Genomic DNA, 16,844 nt, shown 5'->3' on the forward strand with positions numbered 1-16,844 from the left:
ATCAATCACCTGGATCACCTGTTGAGAAAGAAAAAAGAGAAAAGAAGCAACAAAAACAAAAGAGACCAATATAATAAACAACAGCATTGCAATGATCTATGTGAATATAACAGTAAATGCTAAATATTGAATATTATTGCCACTCTTGTTCTTAATAAAGTAGCACTATGCCTTTATTTCCCAACTCCTTTTAGAGCATAGTAAAAGACTTTGCTGCTCGCTGTGGTGAGATCCTGAAAGAAGCAATGAAATGGGCTCCTTCGGTCACAAAGTCCCACCTACAGGTTAGTTTCTTTTAAGTTTTTATTTAATAGATGGCCACTATTAATTTATTTTAAGCAAGCAATTAACTTTTACCTCTGCATTTTGAAAAGGAGTGTTTACTTTGAGTAAACAAGGCATAAGTGACTGTAAATGATTCTTGTCATATCTGCTATTTCGATTTTTCTTGCAGGAATATCTGAACAAGCATCAGATCTGGGTGTCAGGACTGTCACAGCACACTGGCCTTGCAATGGCCACAGAGAGCATACTTCACTTTGCAGGCTACAACAGACAGAGTACTACACTAGGCGTGAGTCACAGATACACTTACAGCCACGGCTTCACACAAATCCTTCTGGTCACCGCAGTTATCATACTGTAAATATTGGATTTAACCCCCAACTAAATGTCAAGATAAATTTAGACAAAATGAGCCAAACTGATGGTGAGATAGAATCTACTGCATTTTAGCAATTCTGCAGAAAGATAACGTTCACTAAACCAATACGGTATTTTTTTTAATATATAGTTTAGATGCAAATTAGTGCAAAGACACAGTTCTACCAAAGATATGTGTAGTCAGAATTCTTAGAGCACAGTAGATGACAGGAGCAAGAGCATTTTAGTAACACACTGTACTTGGAGCAAACTGCAAACTAAGAATGTTTAATTCTAAATGACCTCCCAGGTTTGTTGATTGAATGCTCATTAACAGCTGTCCAACATAAAGTGCTTTTTAACATGCCATGTGCGATTTAGCAGCTTTGCCAAAGACGTCGGCTTTTTGTTTGTATTCAGAAAAAGGTCCTTGTTGATTTTTTTTTGTTGTGCACATATAGCTTGTGTGTTTTATTTTGTTGCTCTTTAAACAATTTGTAGATGTCTATGTTCATGTGTGCATGCTTACTAGTCTGTGTGACATTATTTTGCTTGATAGGCATTTCTTATATGTTCTTTGGGCCTGCATTCTGCTATATCTGTCTTTTCATTTGCTTCATTTGTTGTATTTTGTCTTTATTAAACTGCACCGAACTACCTACCTGGTTGCTTGGCCTGTGTACGGATTTGCTGGTTACCTGGTTACTTACCTGCAATGGACTGGTGGGTTGGTTGGCTGGCTGGCTGGTTGCCCATTTGGCTTACTGGTTATGCCGGTACTGTCCTCCACCATGTGCCCAACCATAGGCTGCTTTCCCTCAGGTTGGTCTGATCACTAAATACAGAGAAAAAGGCCTCAGGCATGACACCCTCAGTATATCCAAGTGTGACATTAAAGCTGTCGCTCATGCTTCCATAGTTTCCATGCAGTTATTTGGCAGTTACATTGTGTTTTTTTCCCCTTCAGACCACCCAGCTGACAGAGAGACCAGCATGTGTGAAAAAAGACTACTCCAACTTCATGGCGTCACTCAATCTGCGAAACCGGTACACAGGAGAGGTAAACTATACTGGGAATATTTAAAAGCACAGCTACTCTTATTCTCTTCTGCTCTCTGATGCTATCTCCTGTCTTTTTTATGTACTGTCTAGGTGGCTGGTATGATCCAGTTCTCAGAGGCGACTCACAGCCAGTCGGATCTCAACAAGTTGATGATCCATCAGATGACCAGTGCTCTAGATAAAAAAGACCCCGAGGCCTTCACCCAGGCCATGTTCAAGATGGCTGCCCTCCTTATAACTACCAAAAGTGAGCAGCTCTGCTTCTCTTAAATTATGCCTGTTATTTATTTATTCATTTAATTATTATTTATTATATAAAGTTCACTTTTCATTAGTAATTTTCTTGTTTTTATGTCTGGCTTTCAGACTGCGATCCACTGCTCTTGCACCATCTTTGTTGGTCTCCTCTGAAGATGTTTACAGAACATGGCATGGAAACTGCCATTGCCTGCTGGGAATGGCTACTGGCTGCGCACAATGGGGTGGAAGTGCCAGTATGTGTCACTTCTCTTAAAATCGTTTAAATAATTACATGAATGCATGTTTAGTTTAAGTTGATTATCTTTAATGTTTCTTCTTAGTTCATGCGTGAAATGGCAGGAGCTTGGCAGATGACAGTAGAGCTAAAAATGGGTTTATTCTTGGAGGCTAAGGTCGAGGCTGGCCCTCTGGCTGTCTCAGAGGAGAGTCAACCTACACCCTGTGCTCCTGATGTCGTGCCTCACTTCCTCTGGATAGAGGTCAGTTATACAGAATAATATTGTGTTGTTTGCTGTTTAATGTTTATTTTTAAAAGTAATGTGGCCATCTAGCTGCTTTTGAACTGTTTCTTTGCTGAATGTTTTTCATCACTTGTCCTGACTTTTAATGGATAGATATCTAATTAAAGACGGTGCTGAGTGAGTCCAGCATATTGTAGGTCAATACTGATCAGTTTTTAAATCTATTTTAATATGCTACATCTGGAAGAGTCGATCAGCCCAAGAATTTTGGATCTCATCACCTACAAAGCTTATTTGTTTCTACAAACTGGTAAAGGTTGGAGACATAAACATTTTCTTTTTCTTTCTTTCTTCAAGTTTCTGGTGCAGAGGTTCGAGATAGCCAAGTACTCCAGTGCTGACCAAGTGGAGATTTTCACCGCCATTTTACAGCGATCTCTGTCTTTGAATGTAGGAGGATCCAAAAGCAGCATAAACAAACATATTGCTGCCATTGGACCAAGATTCAGGTGTTTACTTTGAAATACTGTGGCAATCATAGTATTTGTTTACAAATACAACTGTTATACAATTGCGAGTATAAATAGACAATTGTAATCTACAATCTGTATAGTTTTCATATTTTTAACCACATGTATAACCTATTCATAGCCTGTACATAGCTTGTACACTCACTACGGCTATAGCCTGTACATACTTATAGTTATAGTATACTCAGAACACACCTTCATACCGTGTACGTTGTAACATACCTATAATAGATCTATATTCTGTATTAAATCTATATTATTGCTAAAACACTTTCTGGATGGATGCAAACTGCATTTCGTTGGCTTGTACTTGTAACATGTGCAATAACAATGAAGTTGAATTCTATTCTATTCTATTCTATTCTATTCTATTCTAATCTATAAGCAGCATCGCCAAATGCATAATCCTAAACTGTTGCTTTATTTCAGACTGTTGACTCTTGGTCTTAATCTTCTGCATGCTGATGTGGTGACAAATGCTACCATCAGGAACGTACTGCGAGAAAAAATCTATTCCACAGCTTTTGATTACTTCAGGTAATTAAACTAGTTTTATTTGCGATAAAGAAAACTCTGTTTAGTGTCTTTAAAGCTGTTTAATGACTTATTTTTATGTTTGTTTCTGTGTAGCGTTGCTCCCAGATTTCCCACTCAAACAGATAAAAGGCTGAGAGAAGACATCAGTATAATGATCAAGTTTTATGCCAGCCTGCAGTCTGACAAGAAATATCTGACTGCCAACCAGCTGGTTCCTCCAGGTATATCTTCAGTAATTATTAATGAATTACTATTTTGTACAGCCATTGTCATCACTCTGTGATGTTATACTGATGCTTTGAACAGAAAAAAACAGTCACAGGATTTCAGTCTATCAGTATTATTTTCTTAAAGTTTATGTTTTGATGTTTAGATCTGGGCCTGATGGTATTTATTGTTACACAGATCCCCAAGACATGTCTGTGAACAGCCTGTCTGTAGTGGCAGTGACAGACAGCCGAAGCAGTCTCGACGTAGCAGTGGGTCAGAGGCAGCAGGTCGCTCAGGGATGGATCAACACATACCCTCTGTCCTCAGGGATGTCCACCATATCCAAGAAATCAGGTAAAACACGCAGTGTGTTAAAATTATATATGCAGTGACTTCTTTTTCACCACTCTTTCTTTATACATTTCAGGACTGTCTAAAAAAAGCAATAGAGGCACCCAGCTGCACAAGTATTACATGAAACGCAGGACTCTTCTTCTGGCTTTACTGGTATTTCAACAAGTATTATTATTCACAAATATGTGGCAATAAAGTGAAGCGCATGCTTTAGTATATTTTTCTTTTTATGAACAGATAGTTGCAAGTTGACCTATTATGCTTTTTCTGTTACAGTGCTGCATGATTATATTAAACATGAATAAAATGTAAAAATCCTGAAGTCAGAGTATATACAAGTATTCTCTATGAGCCATAAGCTCAGGTTTTAGACTTTTTTTTCTACTCTTGGTTCTGCATGATGTCACTGACAGCGGGTAGCCTTAATATGGTCAGTTCAGGCACAGCAGTTCCACTTGTCTGCTCTTCAAACTCTGACTGGGCAGCCAGTAAGAAGTAGTTGACTTGCAGGGAGAGTGGCTTGAACATTGAGGAACTTGTTTCAGGGAGACAATAAACTTGAATGACATAAATAAGGGTTAAATTGAACTGGAAATCATTCAAGTGGAGTTCAATAATAACAAATGTAAATAAGTATAATAGGTCATCTTTTTAATTTGGGCTTCTACTTTAGCTACTTTATGTTTCACAATCTTCATAGTGCAAATTACATGAAATCCAACTGATCTAAACTTGTATGTTTCTTTCCAGGCCAGTGAGATTGAGCGGCTGACAATATGGTACAATCCCTTATCCACCCAAGAGCTTGCCATTACTACAGAACAGTCAGTGGAGACAAGTATTGCTAACTGGAGATCCAGATACATCAGTCTGACGGAGAAACAGTGGAAGGACAACGTCAATCTAGCGTGGAGCATAGCACCCTACCTTGCCCTCCAGCTGCCTGCCAGGTACACAGAACATCAAAGTGCTTTGCATCCTGTTTCATAAATGTAATACATTCTGTCTAATTTGAAAATTTGAAAAACTTGAATGCTTGTGTTCAACAGAAAACAGTTAAAGTAAAAAGCATAAATAAAAAAAATAATCTTGTTTTAAATTCTGAGATAATAAAATAATGTTTGGTGTATCCACCATCCTTCCTCTGCACATGTCCAAACCATCTCAGCATCGCCTTTCTGACCTTGTCTCTAAAATGCTTAAACTGAGCCGTCCCTCTGAGAGACTCATTTTTAGTCTTGTCCATCTTGGTCTCCCACTGAAAATGTTAACATCACATGTTCACCTTGGCTTTCTGTATTTTGTCAGTGCCATCATTTCCAAACCGTACATGATGGCAGTTTTCACTAACAGTTTTTTTTTTTTTTGTAAATTCTTCCCTTTCATTCTTGCACTTCTTGCTGTCACAAGTCACCTCTGACACTCATCTTCACCATTGCTAAATTAAAAATCTAGTTATTGGTAATCAAATATCAAAATATGAATAAAACAACAAGGGAAAAAAACTCATTGGCCATGAAACTGCTTTAAAATAACATGAGACAGCAACAGATGGCTGACTTTGGCTTGTTTAGCAACTTAAATAATTTTGTTGTTGAAATAAGGTAAGTGTCATGTGTCATTTATGGAAAGACATAAGCCATTTATTGATTTTTATTTATTTATTTTGTTTCAGGTTCAAAAACACAGAGGCTATTGTCTCTGAGGTGACTCGTTTAGTGCGAATGGATCCAGCTGCTGTGTGTGACGTTCCTGAGGCGGTCAAGGTGAGATCTGCCACCTGTCTTCACAAACCACCAGGTGGATTGTGACAATTGTCTGTTTGGTTTAATTCGCGATGCTTTTATTTTAGTGTCGAGCAAACATCATGTGTGCAAGAACAAACTTAGAGTGAATGCTTTAAAGTACTGTAACTCAGCTGGTTTTCAGTAAAGGCTTAAACCTCCAGAACAAAGTACCACTGACACAGTAACTGTCATCATGAAACTAACACATTTTATGAACAAACTAAAAAGTTTTTGTTTGTCACTTAGTGTTTTTTTTTTAAAGTGGCTATAGTGTCACATGAGAAATTGTGTTATTGAGTAATCGTTTTCCCTCCAGCCCTCTCCAGTCCCTTGTGTTTAGTTTTGCGTGATTGAACTCTTAATGAGTCTTGTACCTGTTTAAAGAAGGAGCAGTGGAGGAAAAACACAGCTTTCCCCAATGACCACTGTGATTTTGCAGATAATGCTCTTTGACAGATCATACTTGTTTATTCCAGTTAATTTAGTAACTAATAAACACAGTTTCCTCTGGTGGCTAGTTAGCACACAATCAGGGCTGATTCTGTGATACATTATATGGGACCTATCATAGTAATATAGCAAAGGTGGATTCAATTTTAATACTTTTTGATGTTTTTCTGCAGTTTCTGGTGACATGGCACACAATTGATGCTGACTCTCCAGAGCTGAGTCATATCCTGTGCTGGGCTCCAGCAGATCCACCAACTGGACTATCCTACTTCTCGTCCATGTACCCTCCTCATCCCCTCACAGCCCAGTATGGGGTCAAAGTGCTCCGCTCCTTTCCTCCCGTGTGTAGAGATATACAATTATTTTCATTTTTTTCACATGGGTGTAAAGATGAACCCAGCTGTTACAGTTAATTCAAGAAAAGTTAAGATTTGACTACCAGAAATGGATAAAGTGTTGAAATGAGCAGCGACAGGAAATTCATAACTGTTAACTAGATGGTTAAAAAGTGAGTGGATAGTTAAACCAGTCCCATGAGATTTATGGCTAACAGTTGAAAATAACATCTGATACTGTAGGCAAACAATTAAACTTGAAAACAGTTAATATGGTCGGATAAACAGTTAAAATAAGTTATTAAAGTGTGGGATAACAGTGTAGGTTAACCATAGAAATTATAGGACAGAGACAGGGCCTTCAAATAACAATTCCACATCTGCAAACATGGTGGTAGAAGTTGAACTTCCGGTGGAAAACAGTACATTTAAATGGAGGATGAACAAATGTATAGCTAGTTGATCATGTAAGTTAATTGTATGGATCAATGATTCCCAAACTGGGGTGAGGTCTCCTGGTGGGACAAATTAATAAGAGAAATTCAGGAAGAAATTAAAAGTATGTAGATTTATAAACATTTATTCATTTATTTATATAAAAAGTGAATAAAAATTGTTTTTTTGGTAATAGGAGGTAGTTTGTGATATTACTCTCACCTAAATTTACTGCTCTTTCACTGAGGTTCGTGAAATGTGTGACCCACCTCCCTGTGGCAGGTGGATCACACATTAGCCATAACACTTTGCAGATAACTCGGTTGCATTAGCAATTTATAGCCAACCGCCTGTGTTCCTTTTTAAGGAAACACATCACTTTCTGTTGTATTTTGATTAGAGTGAAGATTAAAATTGGGTGGGCCCCATGGGGTTTTCTGGATTTAAGTGGGCCACGGTTCGACTTTGGTAATGGCTGCTATAGATCGACAAATGATGTTATCAGTTTGAAAAAACCTCAAGAATAACAGTTTAAATACAGTAGCTACAGTTACAATTGAGTAGTGGTGGGCTAATGGTTGTCCAGATGCAGTTTACAGAACATTTATAGTTTTATTTTATTTCTAATGTTGATATTAAAGAAGATTTATGTGTATGATAGACGGTTTTTAGGTTCTCTGATGAAAAAGGGTTGGGGAAAGTACCTTCATTTCCCCTTACAAATTTCCTTTCCTTTAAACATGATTAGAAATGACGTTTGAGTGAAGTTTACTGTAATAAGCTAAATTGTTGGTGTAGTGTTAATTACTTTTTGGTTTTAATCCCCTTTTTAGGATGCCATTTTGTTTTACATTCCTCAAATTGTACAAGCTCTTCGTTATGACAAGGTAATTATCATATTTTCTGAGTCAGCAAATACATTCAGAGCCCTCGTAACATGAATAAATGATCGAATTTCCCTGTTTACATCCTGGTGCAGATGGGTTATGTGAGAGAGTACATCCTGTGGGCTGCTCAGAAGTCTCAGCTGCTGGCTCACCAGTTCATCTGGAACATGAAGACGAACATATACCTGGATGAGGAAGGAAACCAAAAAGATCGTGAGATGCTCACCTTCATTATTTCTTCACTATGCCACACTCACACTAAAAAAAGCAGTGGGTTTAGAACATGTGCAATGACCAATAATCGTGTTGCCATTTGAAATGGACCAGACCACATCTGTGACCACTCACAGTCTGATGTTTTCTCCAAAGCATCTTGGTGCCTCAAGATGGCGATAAAACGTTAATAAAGACGGTCTTCTGTCAGTTTGGGTCAACTTGGAAATCACATGCAATCTCTTTATGAGAATACAGTGGTTACCCATGTTACATCTTCAGAAACCACAAATCATTTGCTATCGTATTAACTACAGAACCTCACAGATTGCTGCAGGATGATGATTTAACTGCAAAATGACATAAATGCATAGCCTTTCTTTTATATAGGATTATAACCAGAATACAACCAGTTGGCATGGAAGTTATTTGCAAACCTTCACCGGTTTGTCTGGAGGTTGGGCAACCTTCACCAGGCAATCTGCCATTGAAAGTATTGCATGTTCAACCTCTGGGTGACCATTTGGTTGCTGCAACTACCAGATGTGAAATGTTCAGTGTAAATATTGCAATATGTTGTTACAGTTGCAAAAACTCAAGATCTTCTGTCCTGCAGCTGACATAGGAGAACTGTTGGAACAGATGGTGGAGGAGATCATCAATTCACTGTCTGGCCCGGCCAAAGACTTCTACCAGAGGGAGTTTGACTTCTTCAATGAAATAACCAATGTGTCAGCCATTATAAAGTATGAAAACACAATTTATTTCACTGTGCTTTTATGAATTTTAAGTTGTTTTACGTTTTAGGGAGTTTCCAAAGTGAACTTTTGCTACAGTGTTGCTTCCTTAAGTTATTTTTTCTTCTTTTGTCCTTAACTATGTTCCTCAATCTCAAAACTCATGAACACCTGAGACAAAAGATGAAAAATATCAAGTTAATGTTCTGACTTTTTTCAGAGATTTCAAAGTAACTGCTGGAGTTGAGCCTTTCTGTTTAAAAAGATCCAAGCCCTCTTGGTAATCTGCAAAGTGTTCATGAAGTGATAACACTTATTCCCATGAGACAAGAAGCTTTGTTCCTTCCCCTGGCTCCAGTGTTCTGCTCTTTAAATCCCTTTGTTGTTCATTTATTTGTCTATTTGTTGCTTCGCTGTCACTCCCATCATACTTAATTTTGGAAAACAGGCTATGCTGTGTTTCCCCAGCCCCCGACCGCCTGTCCACTAGTGCGTACACTCTGCAGCTGATGAGCTGTTTTCTGACAACCTTGATACAGAGAGTGTTTTGTCAGGCCACTAGAGGTTGGGAAATTCCCCTCTGCCCTTATTACAGCACTAATTGCAACAAGCCAGGGGAGAAGCCTCTGTCCCCTGACTTCAAGACTCTATCCTGGCAGCTCCCCTCTGTGGTTAACAGCAGAGCCTGGCTGTCACATATGATCTGGAGTCATTCATGGAGATACCCATGCATGCTTTTCTAAGTAACAGAGGTAATAGACCTACAAGTGTTGTAACTCTGTGAGTTTAAGTTGTTTTGTTTGTCCTTGTCAGACCCTTTCCCAAAGGAGAGGAGAGGAAGAGGGCCTGTCTGGAAGCCATGTCACAGATCAAAGTCCAGCCTGGCTGTTATCTGCCCAGTAACCCAGAGGCCATAGTTTTGGATATAGATTACAAATCTGGTACTCCTATGCAGAGGTGGGCATACTAACCAACTTTTACATTTTTTTTTAGAATTAAAATAAAACAGTGAAATGTTAAAGTGTAAAAATATGCTCTTCTACTCTTTGTGTTCTTGTTTAGTGCTGCCAAGGCTCCCTACCTGGCCAAATTCAAAGTTAAGAGGTGTGGAGTCATTGAGCTGGAAAAAGAAGGTACTGGTTATGTTAAAGGGCTCTTTCAAACATGTGCTGCTCTGCTGTGCACAACAATGTGTGTTTCAGTTAACTTGTTACAAATTAACTGAAGTTCCTCCAATCATAAAGTGTTTACTGGTTACAAGATTAGTCCTACATCACTTAAAGTCTCTCTTCAGTGTGTAATGCAGGGTTTTAATTTTCCTTTAGTTAGATCTATTGGACTGGGATTGGCTTTCAGATAATTTGTGTTATTGATACAAATCTTAGACTCAAACTCTAAACAGGCATTATTCTGTATGATGAAGCTCGAGCGCAGTAAGGACCAAAACACAATTTCTGAGTGAACAGGGGATAGGGAGTAGTTTTAATGCTTCTGAAACTGGTCACGTGGTTCTCGTCACACTTATCTGACAGACACATCAGAATTCATATTAACAACTGTATGTCGTCATCAGCACCACCCGTATGTGGAATCACCCAGGGCTTAATCCTTGGTTCATATCTCTTTTCTTTATACATAATTGTAATATTTGTTAAATCTAATAGATTCAGATACATTTGTGCTTTGTTTTAAATGACTGCTGAAAACTAATTTCTAAGAATTAGCTCTTCCTTAATCTTTCGCCCATTATTCTTTTGCCTCTTGTTCTTCTAATGCGAGTGTGTGTGAATCTGTTTGAAGGATGAGTGTACGATCATGTGTCTGACTGTGTGTTTGTTTGTTAGATATGTACGCTTATCTTTAAGGTGCCTTAAAACTGCTGTACAAATATTTATTAAAGTTGCGCTGAGATTAAAAGTGTGCCATAACGTTTCTCCCTCAGGTCTGCTGTGTCGCTCAGATTCGGTGGATGAGGGGAAGAGTGAAGAGGAGGCAAAGAGGATCTGTTGGCAGGCAGCCATCTTCAAAGTTGGAGATGATTGCAGACAGGTCTCACTTTCATACTCCTGATAATTAACCTCTCCCTAATTATCATTGCCATCTCTATTTTAGCCCGATTTAATTTTCTCTACTATTTGCTGATTTGTGTTCACAGGACATGCTGGCCCTTCAGATCATCAGCCTCTTTAAGAACATCTTCCAGATGGTGGGCCTCGACCTCTATGTGTTTCCGTACAGGGTGGTGGCCACTGCTCCAGGAGTAAGTTCACACCAACTCCTTCCTTACATGAACTACTGAATGTGCAAATCTATACTTCCTCTTATTCCTCCTCTTTCCGATGTTGTGCCACAGTGTGGAGTGATTGAGTGCATCCCTGACTGCAAGTCTCGTGACCAACTGGGCCGACAGACAGACTTTGGCATGTACGACTATTTCAGGAACCAGTACGGAGATGAATCCACTCTAGCCTTCCAGAAGGTAAATACTGAATCTGAGTTTTTTTTCTAGTCATCTGTCAGTTAAAAGACCATTTTCCCTATTGACAGATTTTTTTCATATTCCCTCCAACTCTTGTCCTTTCAGGCACGGTACAACTTCATTCGCAGTATGGCAGCTTACAGCTTGTTGCTCTTCCTGCTGCAAATAAAAGACAGACACAATGGCAACATCATGCTGGACAGCCAGGGCCACCTCATTCACATTGGTGTGTATTCAGTGTGTTTCTCTGTGTGGTTCTCTTATTGAAACTGTCATTTCGGTTGCTTTTTTTGATTTTCAAGTAAAATTGCCAGTTTTTTCCCATGAACTGTGTCTCACTAATCTATGATGAAAGTCCAGCTGTTTAGTAGTTTACCATTCTTAAAAGAATTTTAAGGCTCTACAAACATTTATACATCAATAAAAAGCAATTACTGTGTGGCATAGAGAAAAATGCTTTAGAAAAATGTAAAAGATGGCTTGCATCCAAAGTTCTGACTGCAGTTTGTGAAAACTCTTCTGAATATTCATAGTTGTATAAATTTTACATAAAATTATCTTTTCCCAACCAAACTCCTATTTTTTTTAAAAAACTATTAATTTATTGAAATTACATCTGTGTGCTTATTTGTTTCCAGACTTTGGGTTCATGTTTGAAAGTTCTCCCGGTGGAAACCTCGGCTGGGAGCCAGATATCAAGATAACCGATGAAATGGTGATGATCATGGGTGGAAAAATGGAGGCGACACCCTTCAAGTGGTTCATGGAGATGTGCGTTAGGGGATACCTGGCGGTCAGGTGAGTGCTGTAGAAAATAATAACTGATCTTTGAATAGTAACATGTAACATTAAGACGAGTTTCTGTGGTGAATCAGGCCCTACATGGATGCAGTCGTCTCCTTGGTCACGCTCATGCTGGACACGGGTCTTCCCTGCTTCAGAGGACAGACCATCAAATTGCTCAAGTGAGTGAGAATGTTTTTGCATTTCGTGCTGATATGAATAAGCTGATTAGAACCTTCAATGCTAGTTGCTGTTGTTGTTAAAAATCTTGTTTCCTCATCTAGGCAGCGATTCAACCCAGGGTTGAGTGAAAAAGATGCAGCATCTTTCATCATCAAAGTCATCCAGAATTGCTTCCTCAGCAACAGGTTGGTAGATTTTATTTCTATGTTTAAGAAAAAAATATGTATATATATATATAGTTCTGATTGCATCCTTCTTTTTTTCCCTTTGTGTTAAACAGGAGTAGGACCTACGACATGCTCCAGTATTACCAAAACCAGATCCCATATTAAACATTTGTGCCTAAGCATGTGCATATATTGGCTGGTACATAGTGTGTGCGTGCGTGAGTTTGCGTGTGTGCCTTTGATGATGTTCACCAATGAAGATTGTGGCTCACTGTTTTTGCTGATTGTTGGCTGCTGTCCCTTGTGTTTGTTTCAGCGTCTTGTTTAATTATAAAAATGTCTTTGCTTTACATTTACATTGCATTTTCTCTTATTTATTATGTCATATGAAAATCAATTATATTATTAATTATTATTCTATTGCACTGGCATCTTGACTTCTGTGTACTTAGAAAAAAAAATGCTTGTTAATCTGCACGTTAAGTAAAATACTTTATTAGCATTTGTGCCAAATTTAAATAATTTATAATGTCCGTGAATGTGCTTTCTGTTGATTTTAAGGTGGGGTTTGAAATGTAATTGGATACTTAAAGTAGCTAAAGTAGACCAGTTTCAGTTCTGACCATTGTGGCCTATTCTGTCATCTCGTACTTGACTGTACTACTGTGCTTCTCTTTTTAATGGACCAGTCAGAGTACTTTGATCTGTGGCATGGTACTTGTATTTACAGTGAGACTTGACTGTATAGACATGAGTTACACTGTATGTATTTTTCATATTTCCACTTTCAACAGAAGAAATGATGCTCACATGTTCTGGGAAACACTGGGGCTGAGATTTGTATATTTAGCATTGCCAAATGGGGAGGGGTAATAAATGGTTATAAGTCAGTCTTTTCTATTGTTTGTCTGTGAAGGTAAGGCACAGCTTCATTGTTGGGCAGTTGCATGAAGTTAAATGTTAACTACCATGTAGCCTGTGTCCAATGTGGCTTTTGTTCAAAGATATTTTAGTAATCCACAGTGCCGTGCCCCATTTCTGTACGGTCAGCGTAAGCCTTCATGTATTGTTACTGGTTGTAAAGATTTTGCCTCTTTATATATTTATAGCCATGACCCATTTTCTGTCTCCTTTTCTATCTTCATGCCTTTTGAATGAGAATGCATAAGATATGAAATCAAATAAAGAATTATCACAGTATTTCTTGATGCCTTGTGAAACAAACTGACCAGAACAGAAGGCGTTACACTTGGTGGTACTGTAAAGTTGAAACAAAATATTAAGCAGTATATGATTATATTGGTGCAAAATGCCAATATTTATATTTAAATTGATTTATCATGCAATTTGACTGCTCAGATTTGCTACAGTATGACTTCTTTAGGTAGAACTTATCAAGCAAGAGAGGATCAAGTGAACAGAAGTTAATTAACTTGCACTGAAGAAATAATTCAGACAAAGCCAACAGCAGGGGAAGTGAGTCAGAGTGATACAGTCGTGTGAAAACAACTCTATTCAGTCCTGTTAAAAACTGACTGCTTCCATGGGAATTAAGAGAGTAAGTAGCAGCTAGGTGCTCCTGGTAAAATGCACTTAATTAACTGATCACAAGTAAGTGTGAGCACCTCTATTAAACCAGATGTTTTGGCATTTTGCTGGTCTGGAGCATTGAGGTGTACTTACACAATGCCACAGTCTTCCCAGGAGTGGATGTCCCAGCAGATTTGTCCCAAGGCCAGTAAAGAAACTGCATAAACCCCAAGAGCTGCAGCTGTTATTTGTTCATTAAAGTACAATTACGAAAAGATCGAGCAAATACATTTTCTCCTGGGAACCAAATAAGCTGTATCTCTAAAAACAAACAGCGTAGATTTGCAAAGTTACATCTGAGAAATTCTCCTCTTGTAGGACAGATGAGAACAAAGTTAAGACATTTGGCCATTTGCACAGCACATCATCTGGTGAAAGCCAAACAGCATATCAGCACAAACACTTCATATCAAATATCCAGCAACACAACGGCTGAAAAAGAAAATAATCAAGGTTTTGCAATGTCCAAAGTCCAGACCACAACCTTGTATTACTGATCACAGATACACACTAACCACCATGTAGTGAATGTATCATAGATGACAGGCGTGCTATATACCCAGTATTGGATAATCACTTTATCATGAAACCATCACTTTTGTGGTCAACAAATAGTACTGTGATCACGAGACGATCTGTGATTCGTTTCTGTTAAAAAGCCCTGACTTAACAGTTGGTTGTATATCCACCAGAGGGCAGCACATACTGGCATCATTTAATCTGTGTCCAAGTTCTCGAGCTGCTCAAAAAGATACTGCTGATTTCTGTCATAACACACTAACAAGAATGCTACCAAACCTTTTCCCTCTAATAAAAGTGACCTCAAGTGTGCTTCAAGCATTTAGAGATGCACTGACAGATTCTGCTTTTGGAGAACATGGTGCCCTCTGACAGCAGCTTGACTTTAAATGGAGGTGAACTTGTACACTCCTGTTTCTGCTGTATGGAGCGTATGAAATACTCTAATACGCCAAGGTTTTTGCTTCAGATTCATACAGCAGCTCTAGGTGAATAATCGGACACATGCGTCAAAAACAATAGTTCGACAGCTAATAAAAGATGAAGTTGGAAAAATAATCTAAATTTTCTGTTTAGAAATGAAGTTTCAGCCAAGTCTGCTTATGTGACTTATTTATGTAACTTTTAAACGGGCAGCCTTTATAGACTGCAGCTTAGAGTACATTTGGAGTGGGCTGCTGGTTGCATTACCAGATGGGAGTGATCGAGCTGAACCAGCTCAGGGTCAGCACACGCTGGAGCCAACCAGTCAGATGCAGTGAGTGAGTGTGGCAAAGATCCCATGACAACACACTTGCTTAGTTTTTTCTTCTACTTTTTTGCAGTGATTTTCATCAAACGTCTACATATTTCAATGTGGGGAAAAAAGATGCTGATGGTTACATGTTGGTGTACTCGTCACACTCTGTTTGGTTAAAATTTTATTGTGTACTGATTCACAGGAGAGGAACACACTGATGTAATTTTGATGTTGCTGCATCACTGCAACACACCTTGACCATACAAGAGATTCAAAGTTAGGATCTTTGTACGTATATATATGTATATCTATCTATCTATCTATCTATCTATCTATCTATCTATCTATCTATCTATCTATCTATCTATCTATCTATCTATCTATCTATCTATCTATCTTCATTCGTTTATTTATTTTTTTCACATTAATGTGGCCCTAACACATTATTATAGAAAACACAATAAGACAGAAAAAACAACAAACGCAAAATGCAAAACAGAAAAGACAAGATTTCAAAATGTTCAATGACCCTTTAGAAAAGCTAGTGAAAAGTTGTCTTTAGCTTTTTGTTTTGTGTTTTATTTGGTGTTATATTGTTGCATTTTGCACCTAAGAGCCATCATAATGTCCATCTATTACTCAGTGCAAGTGTCTAAATGACACCAGACTGGCACATATCTGTTTCCCACAACCTGTCTTTCATTCAAATAATGTTTTGTTTGTTTTATGTGTGCAAATGGGGAAAATCACAAAAAGAGAATGATGCTTTGAGCATTAGATACGGATTTCACACTGGATGTATTTTGATGCTGACAGTATGAAGTGCAGTTGAGTTAATGTGTTAGTCTGTGGATGCTAAATGCCATAAGGTTGCTACTTGTGATGGAGTGATTGGTATAAAAATGTCAGCACGTGTTAGAAATTGACCACACATTGTGGTTTTCTGGATGAGCCTCTAACTGGTGAAAACCCTGTGATGTGTTTTCTTTTGTCTGTCTCTAAACAGACAGATGATGTGGCTCTGTATCGCTCTGAAGGCTTCCTTGTGACACATTCGTGCCTCCTGAACGTCAGCGGCCCTGCATGCCTGCCATGTGCTCTGCAGTATTTAACTCTTCTCTCAATTGTTCCAGCCATCACAGATGTGAGGAGTGGAGTTGAGTAGAAAGGGCTATTTGTCCAAATGCCCAGAGCAGACAGTTAGGCCTTTTAATGAGAAGCTGGAGCTAATCAGGAATAGTGGCTGCAGGGTGGCGAATAGCAGTGCTGATTCATTTTTTTTTCATGGGTGAAACCAATGCCACACTAAAGTCACATTTCTTTAAATTTTTATTATTACTTTTTTTTATCCTTGAAATTTCCAATAAATACTATAGTATCTGCCCTTCGTTGTAGCTTCGAATGGATTACTGGATCATATTACCTACTTCACAGACCTCGAGACCAAATTATTACTGAAGAAATAGAAGAAATAGAAACAGAT

At 38.4% G+C, this 16,844-nt stretch overlaps 1 protein-coding gene across 2 annotated transcripts in view; it reads left to right on the top strand.

The window, feature by feature from the left end:
• Positions 1-13,713, top strand: part of pi4kab (phosphatidylinositol 4-kinase, catalytic, alpha b) — a 29,702-nt gene extending 15,989 nt beyond the window's left edge. Inside the window, exons 28-55 of one of the 2 annotated variants that reach the window (XM_005924415.3) lie at positions 195-284; positions 455-574; positions 1,450-1,464; positions 1,610-1,702; positions 1,795-1,951; positions 2,071-2,198; positions 2,286-2,444; positions 2,784-2,935; positions 3,386-3,493; positions 3,587-3,714; positions 3,899-4,057; positions 4,131-4,210; positions 4,808-5,007; positions 5,733-5,823; positions 6,468-6,635; positions 7,898-7,951; positions 8,044-8,164; positions 8,781-8,910; positions 9,715-9,858; positions 9,964-10,034; positions 10,844-10,950; positions 11,057-11,161; positions 11,255-11,380; positions 11,486-11,606; positions 12,019-12,178; positions 12,256-12,345; positions 12,448-12,531; positions 12,627-13,713. In XM_005924415.3, coding sequence (XP_005924477.2) covers positions 195-284; positions 455-574; positions 1,450-1,464; positions 1,610-1,702; positions 1,795-1,951; positions 2,071-2,198; positions 2,286-2,444; positions 2,784-2,935; positions 3,386-3,493; positions 3,587-3,714; positions 3,899-4,057; positions 4,131-4,210; positions 4,808-5,007; positions 5,733-5,823; positions 6,468-6,635; positions 7,898-7,951; positions 8,044-8,164; positions 8,781-8,910; positions 9,715-9,858; positions 9,964-10,034; positions 10,844-10,950; positions 11,057-11,161; positions 11,255-11,380; positions 11,486-11,606; positions 12,019-12,178; positions 12,256-12,345; positions 12,448-12,531; positions 12,627-12,678 — 3,213 coding nt within the window. In that variant the 3' untranslated portion in view covers positions 12,679-13,713. The remainder of the gene's footprint in view (positions 1-194; positions 285-454; positions 575-1,449; positions 1,465-1,609; positions 1,703-1,794; positions 1,952-2,070; positions 2,199-2,285; positions 2,445-2,783; positions 2,936-3,385; positions 3,494-3,586; positions 3,715-3,898; positions 4,058-4,130; positions 4,211-4,807; positions 5,008-5,732; positions 5,824-6,467; positions 6,636-7,897; positions 7,952-8,043; positions 8,165-8,780; positions 8,911-9,714; positions 9,859-9,963; positions 10,035-10,843; positions 10,951-11,056; positions 11,162-11,254; positions 11,381-11,485; positions 11,607-12,018; positions 12,179-12,255; positions 12,346-12,447; positions 12,532-12,626) is intronic. The other variant, XM_005924416.3, reaches the window with a different exon arrangement.
• The last annotated feature ends 3,131 nt before the right edge of the window (positions 13,714-16,844 follow it).

The sequence above is a fragment of the Haplochromis burtoni genome, unplaced genomic scaffold, assembly GCF_018398535.1.
Source record: "Haplochromis burtoni strain Fernald_Lab_line unplaced genomic scaffold, NCSU_Asbu1 Contig_54, whole genome shotgun sequence".
NCBI classification, from domain to species: Eukaryota; Metazoa; Chordata; class Actinopteri; order Cichliformes; family Cichlidae; genus Haplochromis; species Haplochromis burtoni.